The sequence below is a fragment of the Phycodurus eques genome, chromosome 19 (assembly GCF_024500275.1).
Source record: "Phycodurus eques isolate BA_2022a chromosome 19, UOR_Pequ_1.1, whole genome shotgun sequence".
NCBI classification, from domain to species: Eukaryota; Metazoa; Chordata; class Actinopteri; order Syngnathiformes; family Syngnathidae; genus Phycodurus; species Phycodurus eques.
The window spans coordinates 9,435,559-9,460,630 of NC_084543.1; the positions used below are offsets into that span (position 1 = coordinate 9,435,559).

At 41.9% G+C, this 25,072-nt stretch overlaps 1 protein-coding gene across 1 annotated transcript in view; it reads left to right on the forward strand.

Annotated features, from left to right (window-relative positions):
* The window catches only part of tanc2b (tetratricopeptide repeat, ankyrin repeat and coiled-coil containing 2b), a 114,760-nt gene that overhangs the window by 6,705 nt on the left and 82,983 nt on the right, over positions 1-25,072 (forward strand). The window contains 1 exon segment of the mRNA XM_061706596.1: positions 23,872-23,979. Within this exon segment, the coding sequence (XP_061562580.1) occupies positions 23,913-23,979 (67 nt within the window). The 5' untranslated portion in view covers positions 23,872-23,912.

The window sequence follows — 25,072 nt, forward strand, 5'->3', positions numbered from 1 at the left end:
TATTCCCCCCCGCCCCCCGGGGAGCAGCATAATACAGTCATGCAGACCCAAACGAAGAGTTTAACTACTCTTAGTCAATAAGATAAAAACGAGCCGCTACTCACTTCAGTACCAATAAGATAGTCAATAAGCTGCAGTAGCATTAGTTATTTTTCACAAAGTATAAAGAATATATGCAAGTGAATATTGTTATTTTGTCTGTCTACATGTGTGGATGCCCAATTAGTGTTCAAATATCCGTTGCTGGGAGTGTTATAACATCACCACATTGATTGTGTTCGTTAGCTCATCTATGGCGTTTTGTATTGTTTGTTAGCCTTAAGCTAAGCGGACTTTTTAAGGCAAAGCTATGTGGTTGTTTTAATGACATAGCATGTAATTCTCTTTTTATGTTTATTTTGACAGTGAACTTCAACTCGGACAGTCATTAAATAGATCTTTTTTTTGAAGCATTGTTCACTTCCCAACCACTGCTTGCTTTGAAGGGGGTTGAGTTCACTGCCACAATACAGTGCTTGTATCTCCAATTTCTGCTTGCATGTCAAAGCAAAAAAACAAAAAAATCAGCTGAACGATTGCTTATAATCAGGTCACTTGTCTCTCAAGGCTTCACTGTATATATATTTTTTTATAATTAACATGACAATGATTTCCCAAAAATCAAACATGCTAGACTTATTATTTTGGCATTGTATGGCTATCGTAGGGCCAAATCATTGATTGTGGATTATGTCACATTACAAGAGTTGTTCTCATTCCCGACGAAATCTGTCAGGCCCGATCTAAAAAATCGGCCGCGATAGCAAACGGGGCCAATAAGAGGGCTGAAATCTTGTAGTCTGATCCAGGAAGAGAAGAAGAGGATGTGACATGAGCTATGGGATGTTGAGCTACATTCACATAGATCTCCAGATTGCATTATTCTGCTGCTCAGTGTCACACTACTGTGGAAAAAGGACTTCAGAATATTCAGAGATTCTCCAATCCCCTTAAAGAAAGTAAAAACAATAAGATAACAGGTAATTTTGCTCAAAGTCATCCATTCATCCATCCATCCATCCAGCCGCCCGCCCGCTGTACTGCTTATCTTGCCAAGGGTCGCGGGCGTGCCGGATCCTATCACAGTGAGCCACGAGGCGGGTACGACCTGAACCGGTCACCAGCCAATCGCAGGGCACATATAAACCAACAACCATACATACTCACATTCACAGCTTCAATTAACCTAGCATGCGTTTTTATGGAATATGGGAGGAAACCGGAATACCCCGAGAAAAACCAACACCTCAGAACTGTGAGACCAATGAGCTAACCGGTTGGTCATCGGGGAAATTTAGCCCCCTATTGGACGGGGGAACCCTATTTTCTTAGAATGGTACTAAGATGAACGAAGTGTTTCCTTTTCCTGTTCAGACGGCAGACTTATTTATATGGGCCTGAATTAACCGCGCCCTCTGGTGGTGGTTTACAGTTAGGAATGCGGAATTACAGCGGAATGCCATTTGCCAGAGTCGGGAGGACTGCTGCCGGTTTAAGTAACATAAATCAGCCTAGTAATTTTGAACTCCACCGAAGTTATTGTTACCCGTCTCCCTACATTTAACAGACCGAGACACCCCCCAAATAACACCCACCCAACCCCCATATTGTAGCCTTAATAAAACGGCGTTAATCCCTTTTTCTCCCGAGCAGTGTGAGCATTCTCTTTTACATTGGCGTCCAATCACGGTGGGGGCGTCCTCCGGACACACACACACGCTTAGCCTGTTAGGCAGCTGCTGGACTCGAGCCCAGCTGTCTCGTTGGTCTTGAAGGAGAACCTCCTGGCTGGAATGACGGCGATGATGTCAACAGTTTTGGAATGTTGAGCTACATTCGACTTTTTTACCACACAATAATCACACACCCGTCAACATCAGTCGCTACTAGCGGATTGCCATTGAAGTGTACAGCAGTGGTTTCCAGACCAGGGGTGTCCAAACTTTCTTTTCCATGGGCCACATATAGAAAAAGCAAAAGAAGCACGGGCCACATTGACATTCTTCACGTTTAATTTATTAAACACAAAACAATCCATCCAGCAATGACTATTAGTGTATATTATTTACAATATATTGTAGTTCATTTGCTACGTCAAAGATTTACAGTGGTAAGGCATTTGCATTTTCTGATTATTTTTTTTTTGGGGTGGCCCAGCGACCTGTATCTCACTAGAGCAATCTGTAGTAAGATAATAATCTTTAAGAAATGTTCATTTAAGGATCAGTAAAGAGGTTTGCAGTTTTGAAACGGTTAACCAGATTTGGCTTGGCTGGACTCAATCCCTATTCCCCTGTGAATAGTGACGGTTCACTGTTTACAAAACTAATTTATCATTTGTAGTAGTCGTAGTAGTTGTCATGGGGGGGGGGGTGCGCGCATGGGTAGGGTTTTTTTACGCTGACCCCTTCCCCACTTTTTTTGTAATTATTAAAAATGTTTTTTTTAAATTAACATTGCATGGTGGTTACAATGTTATTTTTAGTCTAGGCCATGGGCAGTGGGCCACAAATAGCCCGTGGGCCAGACTAGAGACACCCCTGAAATAGAGTTAGTGCCTCCTTCAAGGCCCCGTGTGCCGTCGAGGCTCAGCGACTTCACCCACCTACGCCGCACACTGGTGCTCTGTGGCGTCTAAATGGACGCTGTGTTCCTCGTCCTCCTGCGTACATGTGCGCAGCGGGAGAGCTCGGCTCGGCAGTGTGAAACGCCATTTGCGGGTTAACTCGGTTGTAATTTACCAGCCGTGTTTCGGCTTGAAGACAAGCAACGTCGTTGTTATGACCACAGCTGCTTCCCTCAGCTTTGTGTGCAGAGGTGGGCATGGTGGGCGGCGGGACTAAATGGAATAATTCCACGTGTGGGCCACCACGGTAGTCAGTGATAGTGTCCCGGCTTTTAAAGGGAAGTCCTGTGTTTAGCTTGACCTTGACCTTAGCATCGGCCTGAGTTTGGGCACTTGAATCAAGTCATGTGATTCGAGTCTCCAACTCTGACCCACTTCAGATTCAAGCCACCAATTTAAGGATTTAAGTACTCGCTCACTAAAACTTGTAAAGACTCAAGTTAGATATTGAACTATATCACTTTTTTTTGTGTACTGGAGCAAAGCTGACAACCCACCAGTATGGTTACCATCTTCCATTGGGCCATTGATAGTGTAGTGGTTCAAATAGCTGACTTTTGTGCAGCTGTCGCAGGATCAGATTCTTGCATGCAGGACCTTATTTTTTCGCTCTCATGAAGCTACGTGGCACCGTGCATCTGCGCGCCAGGGCCGACTGAGGTGGTTTCTCTGAGCCGCCCGTGCACACTACATAAAAAAGCAACAATCATGCAGATCAAAGACACACAAACAAATGTCAGATGACTGACCGCAGCAGCGCTGCAGCTGCACAGGGCCGCACTCCTCCGCAGAGCCCCAGAGTCGTCAACCACCGCCAGTGAAACAATCAGTTGTCAATAAATGTTAAGCAATCTGTTGGCATGTTAGCAAACTGACATAGGTTTTCATTGAATTTGCTTTTAAAGCGCGGCATATGTAAGAAAGTGGCCTTTTTGCAGGGTCCATACCGGCCCGAGGCATAAGTGAACTCAGCAGCTGCTTGGCCCCCTGGCCCCTAATTCTGCTTATGGTCCCATAAAGATTTGGGCCAGCACTTCATACAATGTTGCAGCCGTGTTCTGAACAAGTAAAATGTCTGTTTAACATTTTTCAGGAGTGCCATTCACTGCTGGAGATTATAAAACAGTTGCAACGTTCACACTGTTCACCCAAGTGAACTTTTTCCCCCCCGTCGTTTTCACCACGTCGCTGTCCTGTGTGAAAAGGTACCGCTACATAATAGTGGCGGTTGATGTCGACTTATGAATTTACCGGCTTCCGACCTAGTATTGGCAATGCCTCATTATATTGAAAGCAATTATTGATGTCGCTACGCATGTAATTATCCGTTAATATAATAATAACTTTAGGACTCTTGACACATCAGATGGTTAAATCCTCGAAATTCTTTCCCCTTTATGACTGCCACATATTTTCCTCTGAACCTCCAGGAGGGGAAGCGCATCTGATGTAACGGTCTCCAAGGGGCTAGAAAGATGGCGCCTCAGCCGCACCTCAAGGTCAAGGTCGGCCGGTTTCGCAGTGGGTAACCCCTAGGGGGAGGTCTGCGCTCTCTAACAGCCTAATGAGCGTTTAATTGATATCCAGCTGGAAAACGCCATGGCCGCTTAATGCCGCTTGCGAGTAAAGCCTATTCTATGCTCTTTGAGTTGAGCCGGCGTGACATGGGAGGACCTAGAGCATGAATTTTTAACACCGCATGCCCCTGTAGGTAATGACTAGCAATCACACTGGCGGCTTAGGGAACTTGTTTTTTTTTTTTTTTTCCCCCAAGATGACACTTTTGTGTTTATTTCTGTCTGCCCAGCTCTTATCTCCCAGACTACAAGAAACAGAACGAGTGCTAGCGTCGCGACGGCCTAGCGACATTCCCCACGACACCTTGCTCTTTATGAGTTGTAATGAAATGGGCTCAAAGGACGAGGTTAATCCGAGGTGGCCCACTCAAGCCGTATCTCATTCGCCACGCCAGGAACGCCGACGTGGCCCCGTGGGGACGGCTTCCCGACGTTTAATCAACAGCAAATGAGATCAAACGAGCGGTCAGAAGTAGCAGTAGATGCAAAAGCACCCTCTGTGCCACTACGGCCTTGGAGGGTATTTTTCAGATGCAACTACCAATCAAGACTTTATGAAATTTGGCGCGCATGTTCGTCGTAACATTTTGTTTTGAAGATAAAGATGAGGGGATTGAACCGATTAGTCGATAGGTCGACTTGACCGCTCAGAAATGACGGGTAGAGCTTGAAGTCTATGAATTGCCAGTCACGTTTTGGACACCTCAGACACTTCACGGAAAGCAACAGGTGAGGAGGGCGCTGGTTCTGTGCAGAAGTCTAGAAGCAGTACCTCAAGCATGTAGAAATATTTGACTAAAAATGAGACTGGTAGCATGGTCAGTTGCAAAACATACAAGCCTATCCTCAAATATAAACACAAGTGCTATACATCCCATCTGAAAAAGCAGCCTAAATCAAGTTCAGCAAACACCGTTCTGTCATTCTAAGTGGCAAATGGACTGCACTTATATAGCGCTTTATCGACACTATCACAGTGAAAAGAGAATATACTGCAGCGTCTGTTAAGACGATGAATCGAGGACAGGAGCAGTGGTCGATCAACAAACTCTTTACTGTCAAAATTAACGGTGGATGTCGGCTATGATTATGCCAAAAAACAACAACATCCAGCTAATGTTTGTCCTGCCCCCCGACTCACTCGTCCATCACAAATCAGTCTTGGACACCTACGCTGCCTTGCTGACAGTCGGAGCTTGTAGAGCTTTGGCAAGAATACACACAGCAGTTATTAGAATGGTTGCAACAATACATTATTGCTAAGCATTCCTTCCCCAGGTGATGTAAAGAGAAAAAGAAAAAATCATAGTACTGAAGTGAGTAGCGGCCGTGTTGCTTGGATTGAAGTTGGGGTTATGTGGGTTCCAGCTGTCTGGGGGTCACCGATGGTGTCTGAATGTGATTGGATGAGTGGGTCGGAGGTTGAAGCGACTGCGCCCAGAGACGGTGGGAAGCATGTATCTATGGCAAGGAGCGTGAGCTTTTATTTGGAAGCTAACAGTTGCGCGGATAGATAGTCGACAAGTGTAAAAATAGAAATGACTATATCAATAGATGGTCGTTTAACCCCCAGAATTGCCCCATTTTTCAATGATTTTGACCATTTCAGGGGGTTGCACCTGAACAAACTCCATCTCAGGAATTCACCTGATCATCACCAGAATAAAACATTCTACATAGAGACAGATGTGTGATACTTAATTGTGAAAGATGTCACAATATCCTTAAGGCATGCATGTTCATCATAACATTTTGACATGAAGGTGCTCTTATTCAAGGATTTTGACTATTTCCAGAGGTTGTAACCTGATGAAACACCTCTAAGAGAATTTACCTGTACAGCCACAAAACTCACCTGTGAAAGCTGAGTTTTCATCTTGGGATGTGTTTTATGATTTGTCAACTATGTCTGGTTGGCACAAAATCCGTCACCCATGTTCATCACGAAAGGACTGATGCAAATTGATAGAGAATCTAGGCTTTCATAGCGTAGGTTCCGGTTGACCCATGAGGCTTCCATGACGTGGAGAATCGTCCTTGCTAAATGTTGCATGTCTTTATGCGGCTTCTGCCGTATTTCATTTTATTCTTTTGAACTTTAAACCTGTCAACTATCTGCTCTGGCTGGCTGCACATCTTGTGCTCATTTGCATAATGAGACCTTCACAATGATGTGTTTGAGCCAAGAAGGATGAAAATGCAGCAAATATTTGTTCAGAGAGGACCGTCTTTTACGAAAAGAAGTCGATGTTATTTAAATATATTTACCATTCAGTTGCCGATCCCACAATGGCTTCATTGAATTCTCTACTCAGGAACCAGAGGGTGTTTATTTAGACTCCAATCAGCGGGTAGCACTTAATTACTGGACTCAATGTGGAATTCACCCAGAGAGCAACACGGACGCGCACTCTCGAGGAAATACAATAATTGTATTGCGGACTTCTTTGTGCTGTGTTGACAATCGACTTCCTCACTGCATCCACACTTACACCCCTTAAATGTTTCACTCTTTTTAAAAAACATTTGTTTATATTGTAGCCATTTGCAAAATCCATCCATCCATCCATTTTCTGAGCCGCTTCTCCTCACTAGGGTCGCGGGCGTGCTGGAGCCCATCCCAGCTATCATCGGGCAGGAGGCGGGGGTGCACCCTGAACTGGTTGCCAGCCAATCGCAGGGCACATAGAAACAAACAACATTCGCACTCACATTCACACCTTCGGGCAATTTAGAGTCCCCAATTAATGCATGTTTTTGGGATGTGGGAGGAAAGCGGAGTGCCCGGAGAAAACCCACGCAGGCACGGGGAGAACATGCAAACTCCACACAGGCGGGGCCGGGGATTGAACCCGGGTCCTCAGAACTGTGAGGCTGACGCTCTAACCAGTCGCCCACCGTGCCGCCTTGCAAAAATCATTTAAGTACATTTTTTTCCCACATTAATGTTCACACAGCACCCCATATTGACAGAAAAATAACGGAATTGTTGACCTTTTTGCAGATTTATTAAAAAAGAAAAACGGAAATATGACACAGCCATAAGTATTCAGACCCTTTGCTCAGTATTTAGTAGAAGCACCCTTTTGAGCTAATACAGCCATGAGTCTTTTTGGGAATGATGCAACAAGTTATTCACACCTGTATTTGGGGATCATCTGCCGTTCCTCCTTGGTTGGATGGTGAATGTTGGTGGGCAGCCATTTTCAGGTCTTTCCAGAGATGCTCAATTGGGCTTAAGTCAGGCCTCTGGCTGGGCCATTCAAAAACAGTCACGGAGTTGTTTTGAAGCCACTCCCTCTGTATTTTAGCTATGTGCTTAGGGTCATTGTCTTTTTAGAAGGTGAACCTTTCGGCCCAGTCTGAGGTTCTGAGGACTCTGGAGAAGGTTTTTGTCCAGGATATCCCTGTAAGGGCGGCATTCACCCTTTTTTTTTTTTTTGATTGCAACCATTCTCCCTGTACCTGCAGCGGAGAAACACCCCCACAGCATGATGCTGCCACCACCTTGTTTCACTATTGGGACTGTATTGGACAGTTGATGAGCAGTGCCTGGTTTTCTCCACACACGCCACTTAGAATTAAGGCCAACAATTTCTATCTTGGTCTCATCTGACCAGAGAATCTTATTTATCACCATCTTGGAGTCCTTCAGATGTTTTTGTAGCAAACTCCATGCGGGCTTTCATGTGTCTTGCACTGAGGAGAGGCTTCCGTCGGGCCACTCTGCCTTAAAGCCCCGATTGGTGGAGGGCTGCAGTGATGGTTGACATTCTAGAACTTTCTCCTATCTCCCGACTGCATCTCTGGAGCTCTGCCACAGTGACCTTTGGGTTCTTATTTTCCTCTCTCACCAAGGCTCTTCTTCCCCAATTGTTCAGTTTGGCCGGACGACCAGCTCAAAGAAGGGTTCTGATTTGTCCCAAACAGTCTTCCATTTCAGGATTATGGAGGCCACTGTGCTCTTAGGAACCTTACGTGCAGCAGTTTATTTTTATTTTTTTTGTAACCTTGGCCAGATCAGTGCCTTGCCACAATTCTGTCTCTGAGCTCTTCAGGCAGTTCCTTTGACCTCATGATTCTAATTTGCTCTGACATGCACTGTGTGGCCTTATATAGACGGGTGTGTGGCTTTCCTAATTATAATTCCTAATAATTTTCCCAATCGGTCTAATCAAACACAGCTGGACTCCAATAAAGGTGTAGAACCATTTTAAGGATGATCAAAAGAAATGGACAGCACCAAAGTTAAATATGAGTGTCACAGCCAAGGGTCTGAATACTTATGGCTGTATTTCTGTTTTTCTTTTTTATGTCAACAATATATAATAATATAAATCAATATTGGGTGCTGTGTGTACATTTAATGAGGCAAAAAATGAACTTAAATTATTTTCAACAAATGGCTGCAATATAACCGAGTGGAAAATTGAAGGTGTTCCGAAAACTTTCCGTACCCACTGTATGTGTCAATTGGTGGAAGTGAACTGCGCTGACACTGACTGCGATTTGGTAAATTTCACTCCTGCAAAATGTTCCTCCACAAATCCATCAAGACGGTGTAGAAGACGTGCGAAATAATCACCAAATGGCCAATCGGGAATCTTAATGAAATTATTGATTGGAGATATCGCACAAGCCTCTTATCGCATGATTGAAAAGCTGTGCTGAGATTTCATTCGCTCTCCCATTAGCAGCTCACCAGCTGACAACATAATGACATTGGTCGGCTCCTCTTAAACCCAGACTGCATCTTTTTAGGTCCAGTCATCCTAGATGGGGTTGACAAGCGTTTACTGTGCCACCTGTTTGTAAGACCCTCTCACAGCCAATGTTGTGAGTTGTCCACCTACCATCGCTTGCAATCAGGATTGGTTTGCATGCTCATGGTGGCTCAACTCTCAAGTTTTAAATGGAGCCATTGTTGGTCATTTAGAGCCGCAAACCATTGGGGCATCTTGTTAAGGTCTTAATATAAGTGTACAGCGTATCCCATGTATTTGTGTGTCACTAGTCATGAATACTGTATACCTAATATATACCCATTTTAAAATGCACTAAGAGGCTGCAAGATGGCGCCAAGCCCCGTCTAATAGGAAAGAGCGTACATTGGTGTCAAGAAGTGATACATCTCACCTAAGAGACAAGCTTTGTATGTCATTGAGGACCAACTGTAAGTTTGGCCTGGGTTGTTAGCAGAAGAAGTTACGAAAGTCTTTGCCCCAAGTGCATGTACATGTGCACTTCATGTGCAGTGAAATGAAATCATCTGTAAGTCATTTATTTTTAAGGGTAATGTAAGATGAGTTTGACATTAAATTAAACTGTTTTGGGATTCTAGTTTGTGGTCTATTTACTGGTTCTAATCATTTTTTGGGTGGACGTCAGTTACTTGTGATTTTTCACAATCCGTGGCAGGGCTCCGCCCCTATTACCGTATCTGTACAAGATCTTAGCATAACTATGGACATGAGCCATAAATAGCATGTACCTGTAATTTCCTAGTTCTGCTGGACTTCAGCATGTCTCCCGAGTCTACCCTACAAAATTGATCTTTACCCCCGTGCATTTTGGAGAGTGCAACCGGCCCTGCGGGATAATTTGACCATCTAGCAAAGTCCTTTGTCATCGAGTCGAAGCATGCGTTTTCATTGTGTTTTTGATGGAGCCTGGTGTACACGCCGCGTTTGATGACTCTTGCCCGGCTTTAAAATTGGCTGGGAAATAAATCCCGCCTGATCTGTAGAGTCTGTCTGGTGCTGCTGCAATCATTCCGAGTAAACAGGCTAACAATATGGTGGTGGCTGTTGCTTACTACGATGCTTACTATTCATGTTCTTCGGTGTGTTGTTGGGCATTTTAATCATGACAGGACGCACAAAAAAGTGCAAGGAGCCAGGCCAGAGGGAATTGGCTCAAGTGAGCCCCAATCGGAAGCAGGTAACTGACACTGAGGCTTGATTATGACAAAAAGGGGGTGTGAGGGCCCCTTTATTGTTGCTTAAAATAAGTTGAAGGCAAATTCAGTTCAGTCACCTCGATCAGACTTGGCTGTGCTGAAATGGTACGGTCGTCATCCAAGGTTGCGTTTGGTTCATTACGACAAATTAACAAGATAGGCTTGAGTGTGCTTTGGGCTCAAAACAAAGTGAATGCTGGTCTGCAGAGGCTGTACAGTGGCACCGTGGCCTGCAATTTTTATTTGTGTGTTCAAATACGTTTTCCCCATTGAAGTGAATTAAAATGCCATTAAACCAGTCCAGCCCCTCGACAACCAACACAAAGAAAAAGCACTGTATTGTACAAAAACATTATAAAACAAAACAGACTATTTTTGTAGTGGAATTATGAACGTATTGTAGTATTGTCAAGTTGGGTGTGCCTTTACGAGGCGTGGCCTAGTGAGTAACGTCAAGAGCTGGAGTCGGGTTGGGCGGTTAGTCTGCGTATGAGCATCAAGGCGTGAATTGTCGCTGACAGCAGCTCCTTGCAGGTGTTTTCATTTTGGATTTGCAGGTTTTAGTCCCGTTCAATGAACGGCTCAAAGTGTGTCGGTCCGAAAGGCTCTACTTGCCCAAATGTGAGGGCATTAAAGTACCATTAACCTCACTGCTTTTTTTTTTCCAACTTAAATCGACCGCCAGGGACGTGCTGTCACCTCACTTGCATCATGAAGAGTAAAATATGAACATATAATGATTTATTAAAATTATTTTCGATTTTAGTTCTCTGGGCTGTGCTTTATATTGATTTTCTTTTTGAATCCATTAATGTCCATGATGTAATAGTCCAAATTGCTTTTGCATATTTCCTGTCTGTGGGCGATACAGTTCTAATTGGTGGATGACTTCTTGTAGTTAAGAGCCACTATCTAATTTACACGTGACCTGGACAAGCAAGCTCAGACCTTTCGTTCTCTGCACTGTCCGTTTTTCAGTGTGATTGGCGGCTGCTGGCGGGTGCGTGCGGTTGCATAAACATGACATCTCCTGCTCGCTGCCTTCCGGCGTCCTTGAAAGATGCGTGTGCTTGCCTTTGATGTGCTTACCTGGCGAGGCAGGAAATGCATTTAATAACTTCCTCTTGCCTCGGGTCCCTCAAGTCATGTCATCATTCTGCAAAAATGCTGCATCAGAGTGTGATGACCGAGCATCCCGCTTTTGTTATGGCTCTGATAGTACCTCCGAAGGTGGTGTATTGAGTTTAAACCATGTACAAAAACAGAGTTTTGCCAGACATCAACTATTGCTTCAACACAGCAGTGTGGGAAAAGTGAGTGTCAGGTCAATTTCACTCAACTGTCACGGCTTTCAGGCATTCCCTTTTAGCCTCTGATTCTGATAGGGACAATTGGCAGGACCACTTTGTCTCCTATATTCCATGTTTGCGCAACAGCTGCCCAGAAGAACGGTGGAAAAATGACTTTGGTTCACCAATTGACTCACCCTTTAGGGACCCCTACCTCAGTACTCAAACGGTAGGGGGTGCCAAACTTGCTTTTAACATTGGAAACCGTGTGAAAAATGATTTATCCCGCTTGCTTATTACATTTAAAGCCTTTGCCGTGATATTTGTCACGCGTTGACCAATCAGACGCTCCAGGCTGTAAAGCTCCATGAGGAGGATGATGAGTGTTGTCAGGTTGGGGAAGGAGATCTGACGAAGTTGTTTGCTCCTCAGGGGAAGTGTGTGTGTGTGTGTGTGTGTAAATGATTATTCAGTTGTGTGTTTTTGTAGTGTGTGGTTTTTTTGTTTTTTTGTTAGCTCAGTCGTCCTTTAAGGTGGAAGGCGGACTGTTTTGTCTTGTATTGAAACTAAATGAGATGAAATGGTGCATTAGTTGCAAAGTACAGGATACAAACTGACAATTGTCAATGATTTCTTTCCCCCCAGGGTATTTTAGCTAACCTACCGTATTTTCCGGAGTATAAGTCGCACCGGCCAAAGAATGCATAAAAAAGAAGGAAAAAACATATATAAATCGCACTGGAGGATAAGTCGCATTTTGGGGGGGGGGAAATGTATTTGATAAAATCCAACACCAAGAACAGACATTTCATTTTGAAAGGCAATTTAAAATAAAACATAGAATAGAGAACAACAGGCTGAATAGGTGTACGGTATGCTAACGTATCACATTCAGCTAACGTTACATGTCTTTACCGCTAATGTTGAAATTAATCAATTTTCAGAGGTACAGAAGTAGTAGGTACAGATACAGAGGCCGAGAGCGCCCTCTTGCGGTTGTCAGTGGGAAAATAACGTGAAATTATATCATCGTGTTAATAATTTCACATATAAATTGCTCCGGAGTATAAATCGCACCGCCGGCCAAACTATGAAAATAAACTGCGATTTATAGTCCGAAAAATAAGCTAATCATAAAAAGACGTCTGGCAGGCGTTTTGGAAGCTGGACACGGCACAGTAGCTGCTGCCGCGGAGTTTTATAATCCAAGTCGTACATGAAAGGGCTCTGACAGACTTTTTATGCTCGCTCGTCACATGAATAACTTCTTTTTTTCAGTCCCGTCTCGGTTGAATGTCAAAAGCTTTAAGCGTGATGGGTAGAAGGCCTCGCTTGTTGTGTTAATGGATGAAAAACCCCCATTTGTGACATTTGACATTTTCATAAAGAGAAGCTTATCATTTGGAGGATGTGGTGAGGTGAGTCCAAAAAAGAGAACTATAATAGTTTACAATGGCGTAGTTTACAGTTCAACCAATCAGATTATTGGTCCGGTCCACCACCTCCTTGAGAGCTAACTTTGACAACTTGTTTTTTTGTTTGTTGTATTTTGTTTTTCAATGCGCTTCAGCATCATTATCCATCCATCCATTTTCTGAGCCGCTTCTCCTCACTGGGGTCGCGGGCGTGCTGGAGCCTATCCCAGCTGTCATCGGGGAGGAGGCGGGGTACACCCTGAACTGGTTGCCAGCCAATCGCAGGGCACATACAAACAAACAACCAGTCGCACTCACAGTCACACTTACGGGCAATTTAGAGTCTCCAATTCATGCATGTTTTTGGGATGTGGGAGGAAACCCGGAGAAAATCACTGCCCGGAGAAAACCCACGCAGGCACGGGGAGAACATGCAAATTCCACACAGGCGGGGCCGGGGATCGAACCCGGATCCTCAAAACTGTGATGCTGACGCTCTAACCAGTCGTCCAACGTGCCGCTTTGCAAAAATCATTTAAGTTAATTTTAATTAAGTCTATTTAATTAAGCCCTTTAAAAATGAATACAAAAATGGAAATGAATACATATCAGTTCCATAAGACTATTAGTAATTCAAGTAAACACAAATACCATTAAATAAATGTAAATAAGTAATGATGTAAAATTCTTAAAAATACAAATACAAAGAAAAAAATTCAAGACAAATAAGAATAGTTTAAAAAGGTAATGAAATCGATAAATTGGTCATTAAATTAATATTAATTCACAATGTTTTAAATTATGTTAATTTGTTATTATTAAAATATAATTCAATAAATACAAAAGTCGTTTGGTACAAATATCATTGAATACGTCATATTTACAGGAAATTATTAGAAATTAAAATGAGTAAAAATGCTATTAAATACATTAAAATGCCATGGGATAAATAAAAATGTCAAGAAATATCCTAATCAAAAATTCTATTAACGTTATTTAATTGAAAATACTGCTAATTTAATAAAAGAGAAATTAATTAAAAAGATCATGATAGATAAATCAGTCATTTAATCAAAACTAGTTCACAATGTATTTAATTATTTCAAATCTATTTCATTGGCTTCATGAAATTTTGGCACCAAAAAACCCCTCCATAGTTCATCTCTTTGTTCCCTGCTTTATTTACTTGCAAAATGTCTTCCAGGTAAATTTAGGATTTGCATAATAGGACCCACGTTGCACTCCATAGAACACTTTTTCTCACTCATGCTCCCTTTCCATCGCTCTGTTAAGTTTAATTACTGTGTAATGTAAACAGAAAACAGAGCCACCCTGTTAGAATCTGAGTGAATTCTTTCAAGTAGTCTCCTTTGGGAACGTCCATGCACACATTTGTTTAAACGAGCTCGCTGCCACCGCCTCGCCATTGGACAGATGGGCCCGTCAAAGTGTCGCATTCCTTTCCGCCACAATTCGCCACATCAAAGAACGACAAAAAGGTACGGCAGGGCTACCCTGAGGAGGCACAACTACAGCGGAAACTCTGAAGTCCGACATAATCCGTTCTAGAGCTGCAACTAACGATAGTTTTAATAATCGATTAATCTGTTGATTTTTTCCCCTCCAATTAATTGATGAATCAAATTAAAAAAAAAAAACAACACTTTGTCCTTGGTAAGAGTTGTACAGGTGAGGCAGGTGACCTTGGCAAAAAACACCGAGGGAAAAGTAGGTATACGGGTAGACTTAAAAAAAACAACAATCATTTTATTACATTTACACTTATTTCTCATAATTACATTTAGTAAACACTGTTTAATCTCATAAATGCTCAAGATGTCCTTTTTCAACATTGTAACATTCCGCAGCCCTTTCCAGAACATTACGACACACAGCACGAGTCAGTGTTTACCAACATTTGGGCTTTTTGTAGTCTGGAAGCACGTACCTTGCGTCAAATTACCAACGGGTTGATAAATCAGTGCTACGGAATACCGAAAAGCCCCCCCCCCCCCCCCCCCCTCATCTAAAATGGTTTATGTTTGCCTATAGATTCCACAAGATGGCAGCTAAGCACTAAAATGAAGCTCCTGAGATCACTTCAACAGTTGGCGCCAAAGTAATACTTTTATATGAGGCAGGGCTTAGACCTGAGCATAAAAACAGCAAATTTGTCAGTTTCTAAGGAAATATCGGAGGATAGGTCCCCAAAAAAATCTGTGAATGGGAGAATGCACAAATTGTTAATAGACGGGGGTACACTGTATCCCCCCAAAATTAATAAAATTGAATAATACTATTGATTAACCTCCTAGTCCTAGGGTATCGACACACATGTTGTCCATCGCTGTCAGGTCTTTTGTTCTGCACCACAAGAAAAGGCCAAAAGACCGCTAAGGCTGAGTGGTGCCCTCCAGCCTGATTGATTAATTAAGAGGTGTGTCCCTACTTTTGTGCACTACGTACACGTTCGTCACTAGATACTTGGTTTCAGTTCGTGATGGCTGCCAGAATGTAAACAGTCGCGCGCGTGTGTTTTGTTTGTGAGTCACTGTTTGGCTAACACGCTAATTAGCTCCTTTCGAGCTCTTCTGCTCTGTCAATCAAACATCTGCAGCGGTCTGAAGCACAAGAGCGAGTCGTTTACGATGTATTCTCGCTCCAGCACGCCCACGCTACCCTTTTTAATCCCCCGCCACTGTCATGCATTGAGACCCCGCAGGTATTGCTGCCGTTGCACGGCACAGTCATTGCACTCAGCCCATTGTTAGGAAGCCATGCTGTATAGCGGCTGCATGTAGAGCACATGCAATGAACGATAACACACTATGGGTTTCACACAATCGTTAGGGGTTTGAAGCAAAGATTTTGTTTCAATTTGGCGTTAGAACCTTGGGTTAGGGTTTCAAAGTGGGTTTAAAAGTCAGGTTTTAGAACTCTGTTAGGGTTTCAAACAAGGGTTAGTGTTTCAGAATGTTAATGCAAGGCAAGATTACGGTTTCAAGCAAAGGCCAGGGTTTAAAGACAGTCTTTTTAGTTTCAAAATAGGATTTTAAAACTGCTATATGGTTTCAAAGCCTGGATTAGTGTTTCAAATTAAGTTTTTTTTTAGCCTGGGTTAGGGTTTCAACCAAGGGTTTGAAGGCTGGGTGTGGGTTTCAAAATAGGGTTTGGAGTCAAGGTTAGGGTTTCAAACCATAGCGTATCAAGCCAAGGTTAGGGTTTCAGAGTACGGTTGCAAGGGTTTCAAACAAGGGTTGCGGTTTGAAGACAGTGTTAAGGCTTGAAATTAGGGTTTCAAACCAAGGTTGGGGTTTCAAATACGGGTTTCAAACAAATGTTTGTGTTTCGACCCATTGTTATGGTTTCAAAGTAGGGTTTGAAGTAGAGGGAAAGCAAATAATTGGTTAATCGACAACTAATCGATCGTCAAATGAATTGACCACTATTGATCATAGATGAATTGTTTATTCCTTGTTTTAAAAAAATTAATGAAAGTGAATTAAATGAAAGGAGACCGATTATTTTTGTGATGAAAATGAGACATTTGCAAACATCTGTTTTTACTTCGGAAAACAATGGTGAACATTTTTGCGTATTTTCTGATGTTAGGGTCACAGAAATGGAATCATAATCCATTTATGCTTGTGCTTCAGCACTGTCAATTTGAAATAATATCCTGTTTTTGAATAAATAGATGTCAATCAAAAAAAAGTTTTTTTTAAATCCAATTCATCAATTCCAAAAATAATCGATTGATTATTAAAATAATTGTTAGTCGCAGCCCTAGTTTGAAATCAGGGTTAGGTTTTCAAACCAGTTTTGGGGTTACAAGTAGGGCTGCAACTCACAATTATTGTCAAAAATCCATTTATCTGTTGACTAATTTTTTGATTGATCAGTTATTCAGATAAAACAAACTTCTATTTCCATCCCTTTATTCAAAATACACGGCATTTTTTCAGTTTGACAGTGTAGAAACTGCACAAACGAATTGATTATTACTCAGTTACTGGTTTGATTGGTAACAGCTGTCAGGAAATCGGCAAAGATGTTGATGATTGTTTTCCAAAGTAAAAGCGGATGTTTTCAAATGTCTTATTTTGAGTCGACACAAAAATCAGTCTGCTTTCATGGAGGACGACAGAAATCTCAAGAATATTTACTGGTAAGAGGCTGAAATTCTGTGGATTTGGACCAGTTTAAGTTAAACAAGGTCTCGAAACGATTGATTATCAAAACAATTGTCGATTTAATTTAATTTGATCGATTAGTTGTCAATTAATTGATTGTTGCACCTCCTAGTTTTGAACGTGGCTTTGGGTTCCGAAGTAGGCTTGCGTGTAGTGTAGTAGGCCTACTTTGACTTTTAAAGTGACTTGAGCTCCATTTTGCCCATGACTGAAATTCCCTTTATGTGACGTGCGCATGAGCCCTGATTAAAGCGCGAGCGTCGAGAGGACGCTTGCAGGTTCCAAACCGCACCTCCTCCGTCTTTTTAATTCTCACATTCATTCAGTCCCTTTTTAATCGTCTTCATGTTAATGTGCGCCAGCTTTGATTACCTGCCATGAGCGGGGTGACCTTCCCTCCCCATTTCATGAGGGCTCCTCCTCCTCCTCCTCCTCCCCCCGAATCACTGCCCTGTTTGTTCTGAGCGGTACGAGGGCGGCCCGGCCACGCTAAATTCACGCAAATGAGCGTACGTGACGGAGACCTTGGCGGTTATAGGCGACGTTTTCAATTAGGTTTCCGTTTGTCGTCCCAGTGCTGCTTTCGCCGTACTCCCCGAGTGGCCAGCAGGTGTAGCAATGAGAGCTCGCCGTGCAGAAAGTGGATTTACGAACGGGATTAATCACACAATCATGTTTAACCTCACCAAGCGGAAATTCAATACCTGATCCCAATTTTATTCTGCTGTCGTCAGGCTTGAATCTTTTCTTCGTTGTTTTAAAAATGGAATCATTACAATTTCATTTTAGTACAGTCACACGAATCAAAGAACTGTGATAAAGTTTTAATACGGTTTTAAGGTAGGGTTAGAGGATGACAGAGGTTTAAGGCTGGATTAGGGTTTAAAAATTTGGCTCAAATTGTGGTTAGGCTTTGAAGTTTGGGTTTTAAGCCTGCGTTAAGATTGGAAACAAGCTTTAGGGTTTCAATCTTGGGTTAGGGGTTCAGATTTGGATTTGAAGTTAGGTTTAGTGTTTCAAATAAAGGTTTCAAACCAGAGTTACGGTTTCAATCCAGGGTTTGGTTTTCAAAGTCAGGTTTGAAATCAGGGTAAGGATTCCAAAGTACGCCTTCAAGTCAGGTTTATAGTTCCACATTAGGGTTGGGGTTTCAAAACAATGTTTGAGGTTCAAATTAGGGATTTAAGCATGGGTAAGTTTTTCTCAGGCGATGTTCACACTGCAGGTCAGTTCCAATTTCCTTGCCCAATGTGACATGTATCAGGATTTGTTTGTCAATGTGTACAGTACAATTCCATTTTTTTCATATGTGAATATAAATTGGCAAAACAGCCAGTGGTGGGGAAAAAAAAGATACTTTCCAACTGATAAATATAACAGAATGTTGGCACCGGTTGTACAAAATCCTTGAAATTGCTACAAATGTATCATGCCGAGACCTCCTCCACAACATTTACTTGTGTAAAGACGCCGCCTTGCAGTTGTGTGCATGCGTGTGACGTTGTGAAAGCATTCCGTCCACAGTACAAGTCTCATTTGTTTTTTGTAATGTGAATGACCACAAAAGAGATTGGATTGAACATAAAAAGGCATGCGAACGTAGCCAAAGTCGCGTTTCAAGCCAAGATCAGGGTTTTAAAATGGGGTAAAGATTTGAAACAAAGGTTAGGGTTCCAAAGTACGGCTTCAAGCCAGGTTTAAGGTTTCAAAACAGTGTTTGGGTTTCAAGGTTAGGGTTTCAAAGTAGGATTTCAAATCGGAGTTAGGGGTTCTTCAAGTTAGCATTTTCTTTTTTTTGATGTGCTGTTGTGTGTGCGTGTGCATGCGCAGCACACACACCTCGGAAGAACCCGAAACCTTTCCCAAAAGCGGTTTTCCGTGTGTTGGTCACAGATGGCCCTCTGACATTGATTCTCATGCGTCAGCACACTTTTTTGTTGTTGTTGTATTTTTGTATTTTTTTTTAAGAAACATTGTTCTATTGCTGCACTTTTACCAATAATAAAATGTGTGTGAAGCTGACACATTCAGGTCTACTCGTAAAGAGACAAACAAACGAGCTTGTGCGTAAATCCCCCCCCCCCCCCCGCCCCCTCCAAAAAAAAAAAAAACGCTGCGACTGCAGCTCGTAGAGTATTTAGAGGCAGAAAGCCATGTTTAATAATTCAGCACGATATTAAATTACGCACATTATTACTTGTGCTATTCTTTGTGTGTGTGTGTGTGTGTGTGATTTTAATGGAGTGTCAAGCATGTTCTTTGAGAAAAGTTAGTTGAAATGATTGACTATGTTTTTATTTTAGGGCTGTATTGTTATGTCATGTAGTAATTATTCATTTCAGCAACCACTTAACTCAAACATTACATACCTCCAAACTCTTAGCTTGGCTACAAACCAGAAAACTGCAGTACTTAGTTAAAGCAGGGCTCAAAGCCTGCGATAGGGTTCCAACAAGTGTTAGGGTTTCAAATTAGGTTTTCAAGCCTGGTTTACAGTTTGAAACAAGGGTTAGGGTTTTAAAGTAGGATTTCAAGCCAGTGTTAGGGATGGCGTTAGGGTATCAAACATGGGTAAGGTTTTCAAAGTCAGGCTTTTACTAATTTAAGGGTTTCAAACTAAGGTAAGGCTTTGAAACAAGGGTTAGAGTTTAAAAGTAGGGTTTTAAAGGAGGGTTAGGGATCACATTTGGGGTTCAAGCCCTGGTTAGGGTTTCAAAGAAGCCAAAGTTGGGGTTTTTAAGTCAGTGTTAGGATTTAAAAATTGGGTTTCAAGTCCAAAACTCTAAATATCTTTTTTTTCCTTTGAGGAGCAGTTTTGCTAATCGATGACTTCCTTTGAGGAGCAACTTTCTAATCTTATTTCGAGCCTTGAAGCCAGGGTTCAGGTTTCAAGTTAGGGTTTCAAGCCTAAGGTAGGGTTTGAACTAAGGGTTTGGGTTTCAAAGTAGGGTTTCAAGCTAGGGTTTGGGAATAAATTAGGGATTCAACTCGAGGTTAGGGTTTCAAGTCAAGTTTAGGGTTTTAAATTTGGGTTTCTAGTTGTGGTGAGGATTTCAAGCCTGGGTAGGGGATCACATTACGGGTTCAAGCCCAAGTGAGGGTATCAAGCCAAGGTCTGGGTTTCAAGTCACGGTTACGATTTCAACTTAAAGTTAATTTAAAGTACAGTAAAATGTATTTGTTTTTGTAATTTTTCGGTGCAACACATCGTGTATGATTTCCTACTACATTCCTATGACATAAAGTCACTTTAAGAAAGTCCTTGTATTCTCCATTCATGAAAATATGATTACGAAAACACACAAGGCGGTAACTCGGTGAACGTATTCCCTCTGGAATGGTGTCTTGGCTAACTCCTGATTGAATCTGCATTGGTTCCTCTCAGATGACTTTTAATTTGCAGCCCGTGAGGGTAACGGGAGATAAATCCAATGGGTTTGCCCTGCAAACGTGCCCTTTGCCATTAAAGAAGCTTTATTGATTGTAAATAAGCTTTGTAATTAATGGATGGGGCAGACCTTGGGGGAGGGCAGCGGCCTGCTTGCACCTGCGGCAAGCTTGGATGCCTTTTGTTCCAGTCCGGCACACTTTGGATCTGATGCACGCAATTACTATATGACACTTGTTCCTCGCATGATAGTGTTAAGTATTGCTCGAAATAATGCACAGTCAAAATAAACCGATGGGATGCTCGGTCACACAAGGGCATGTCAATACTGTAATACGATATTTCTACGCAAGTGATTCATTATAACCACATTCTTGCGCAAAAGGCGAGCAGTCATAATTAATCAATGATTCGGATACAAATTTGTCAGTGATCTGGTCGGTTACATCTGCGCAACGTACATGTAGCATAATTAATTTGATTTCTCTTCTGGCCAGTTATTCTTGATAACGTCCTCCTTGCACAATCAGAAAAGTGAAATAATCCGCAGTCAAAATCAGTCCACAGCATGGTTGGTCCTGGAGGGACCAATTACAGGCATTTAATGTTATGTGATCGTTCCTTGCAAGCTGTTCTTTACCTTCCACCTTGCACGGTATGAATAAACACATGGACTAGAATGAATCCGTGAAGTCAAAATGAATCCGTGACATACCCGGTCACATGTATCCAATGTACTTGTCACATAATGAATATTTTATATCATATGTCATAATGTTATTCTGTATTCTATATGTTACAAGTAATTTTTGCCACTATGCATAATAGTAATAAATGACTAGAAATGCAGTCATCCGCAAAATCATAATAAATCCATGACATACTCGATAACGCGTGCAAGGTATGTGTCTCAAAATGAACGCCAATAAAAGGAATGACAAGAAATAAAAAAATTAAAAAAATAACAGTAATGTGATTGTTCCTTGGAAATGATTCTTGATAACTGCCATCATGTACATTAAAAATATACCGAATGGCTAGAAATAATCCAGAGTAAAAAATAAGTAAAAAATATGTGACACGCTTGGTACCACAGGGGTCACACAATTAGTGTAAAGTAATCGTTCTTTGCAAATTAACTGCCACCTTTCACAATAAAACTAAATAGGCAATGATTATTGCGATTGCTCCTCTCGTCAGTTATTCATGATAACCACTACCTTGCACAATAGAAATAAATGGAATGACTGGAAATAATCCACAGAGTCAAAGTAAATTCACAACACAGTTGCTCCTTCAGGGGGCATACAATGATTGTAATGTGATCCTTCCTTGCAAGTTATTCTTGATAACCGCCAACTTGTAAAATAGAAATAAAGAGACCGATAGAGATAATCTACGGCATCAAAAAATAGTCCATGGCTGAATGCTGCCCCCAAGATGGCGCGCATCCGCTGACGCACTTCGGCCTCCCGAGCATGCTGCTTCTTGGCTTGCCTTCACGTGGCCGGAACGCCGGGTCAGAGAGAGTGGGAATGAGCACTCACACTCTGTCCTCCTCCTCCTCCTTCTCCTCCTCCTCCTCTCTTTCTTTCTGTCTTTCACTCTCTCTCTCTCTTCTCCATCTCTCTGGAATATAAAAAAGCTCCCGAGCATTTGTAACCATTAGCTGAGCAAATTCAAATGTCTCTGGACGTCGTTCCAGTGACTTTGCATGCATCAGTGCCTCCTCCGTGTTCTCCTCATCATGCATCATTCACGTAAACACAATGCAACGCCGCTATTGTTCTGTGTGCGGATTAGTGCCTTGTTGCATACGCTGGCGTTATCGCAGCTTCCAGTCACAACGTGTAACAATCTTCTTTGGATGAACTCGTCGGTCTGAATTGTGGCTCCTCGATTGGTCACACCTCCACATTTATTTTTCTTTCAAAAGAGTCCTTCAACCCATTTTAATAAACTTAGCCCTATGCACACTGAGCAACGTGGCCGAACCTGACTAAGCTGTCACAGGGTTCCGCATCGAGTTTTCATTTTTTTGTAATCACGTGAACGCCGTCACAATGTTGCAGACGTTACAGCTAATCAAAAATGCACATGAAATGTCACAACTCACAAAAATGTTTCCCAAGTTCAAAGCAAGACCCCGGCAGTTGCCACCACACAAATACAGTATATACAATGTGTGTGTGTGTGTGTGTGTGTGTGTGTGTGACACTTAACAATACCTGTGGCAGGTGCAGTCAGTGAATGGGGCTATCTACCATTACAGATTTACTCCTTTTTCCTTGCCTGTTTCCTCTTCATTGTGGTCATCCTGTTCTTCCTTGACAATCACACCATGTTTTTCATGGTTCCATAAAAACATAATACAGTATATTGTTTGTGGAACCTCAAAACCCGAGACAGGGTGGCAGTTTTTCCGTTGCAGTGCATCGGCGTGGTGCTCAGTCGCTTGGTGTGCGGCAAAATTGCCATCTGTAATTTTTTCGCAATTCAGTCCTGTGGGCTGTATGTGGCAGCCTTGCACAAATATTATTTGGACAACGTAACCGAACATGATAAATGTGTGTCTAAAAAGTAATAAATAAAAATGAAATAAAGTAAAATCCACTAAAATGAATACAAAATAAATCAATTAAAATAAGTGTAAAATTAATAAATAATAAATCATAAAATAAATAATATTGTCAATATTTTAATTGGTGATTATCAACTGGTTCATGAAAGCCAAGTATACTGTGATACATACTAAATTCTTTAATTAGAATTCTATCCATTTTTTTTGACTGGTGGTCTGCCCCACCCAGCACCCAATTTGTATATAAGTAACAAATAGGAAAAAAAAAGCTAAATTAAATATGAAAAATAAAAACTATATTAAAATGAAAGCCAGGCCCAAGTGGATTGAATATTTTAATTGAATTCATTTTATCATATTAACTTATTGACTTGAGAATTTTGGCTTCCAACCCACTAGTTGAAAATCACTGATTGAAAATTGTCATATTCATGATGACTTATCAAATGGAATGCCTTGCTTAAGAATTAAAAATGGCTTGGTTAATTACAATAAATAAAAGTACAGAAATAAGTTCTCCAAAAATGGGGAAATTATTGAAGAGCTAACTACCATCCTGGGAAACCTCTCTCCATTTACTTTACACCAGTTATTCACACGATTGCATTATATTACAGTACATATGAATTCTTCTGGTTCTCTGTTTGTTATATTCTCAGTTCTATGGTAACCCGTTTTGGGAACAAACTCTAAGTGTGCCCCGCTATAGGCATGACAACTAAACAACACAATCACGTGTACATTCGACCAATACAACTGTATGTAATAAAAAAACAAACAGTCATTCTTTTTCCCCTCTGACAGATTGTGGTGCAGTCCGGTCCGACGCATCCGGCCATCCCGCCATGTTCCGCAACAGCTTGAAGATGCTGCTGTCGGGGGGCAAGGCCAACCGCAAGAGTCGCAGCAGCGGTGAGTCAAACAGCTTTCCAGGCTTCTGACGTTGTTTCGCTCCGTCTGCTGCCGGAGCTTGGACAATTTCGGGAATCGGTGGTTAAGTTCTCACATCAAGTTCCTTTCCGGTTACCATGGGGACGGGGTGGACTTGTGGGTCTTAACCACCTGACAGGACAATTAGAGCTTGTGGCATCGCTTGATTGGAAAATGAGAAAAGGGGTTGAAGGTGGACTTCTTTTGACGAGCACTTGCATGACTAATTAGCGTGCAGGAGCGACACCGGTGCCACACGAAGCGCTCATACTTGGCCAAATTAGTTAGGTATAATTGAGGAAAAAATAGGCATAATTTTTAATTAAAAAAAAAAAAAAAAAGTTCTTAGCTTGTTAGTTAGCACGCTACTTCCTGGTTTGAGGGGCATGATGTAAGTTGATATGGCTGGACGAAGTGTGCCATTTTGATTCCTGGTAGAAAGTGCCCCAGTATTTACGTTCTTCTTTGGCCGATGGGTCAACCTGACACACATTTTTTTGTAGAAATCGGGATCACATACAAAACACTTGTTAACAAAAGTAGATAAAAAGAACGTAGAAAGTTGTTTGGGTGTTGTTCACTTGTCAGTTGGTTTATTAGTTTGCAGGCTTCTTCCAGGTACGTGAAGGATGAGTAGAGTGAGTAGAGTCCTGGGAGAGTGACCCAAAATCTTCTTTCTTCCTGGGCTCAGGGCTCAGCGTGACACTAAGTTTCATGAAAATCAGAATTCCCCACTTGATTTATAAAAAAAAAAAAAAAAAAAAAAAAAAAAAATGTAGAATAGGGGTGACTACTTTTTTTAAAGCTTTTTTTAGCGTGCAAGGCACTTTTACAATGCAAAACCTATTTATTACAGAAGTACAGCGAGTATTTGAACGATATAAGGTGGTGCACCTTACAATATGAACTGATACTGCACAGATGTTTGTTACTACATTCTTTCTCTGACTTAGACTGAATGGAATAAGCCAGGGATGCATAGCTCGGACAGTAGCTACTGCTGTTTTATTAAGTCTCGAAACAATGAGTCAGCCATTTCAACACAGGCTTACGAACGCACGTCGATTGTGAAAAA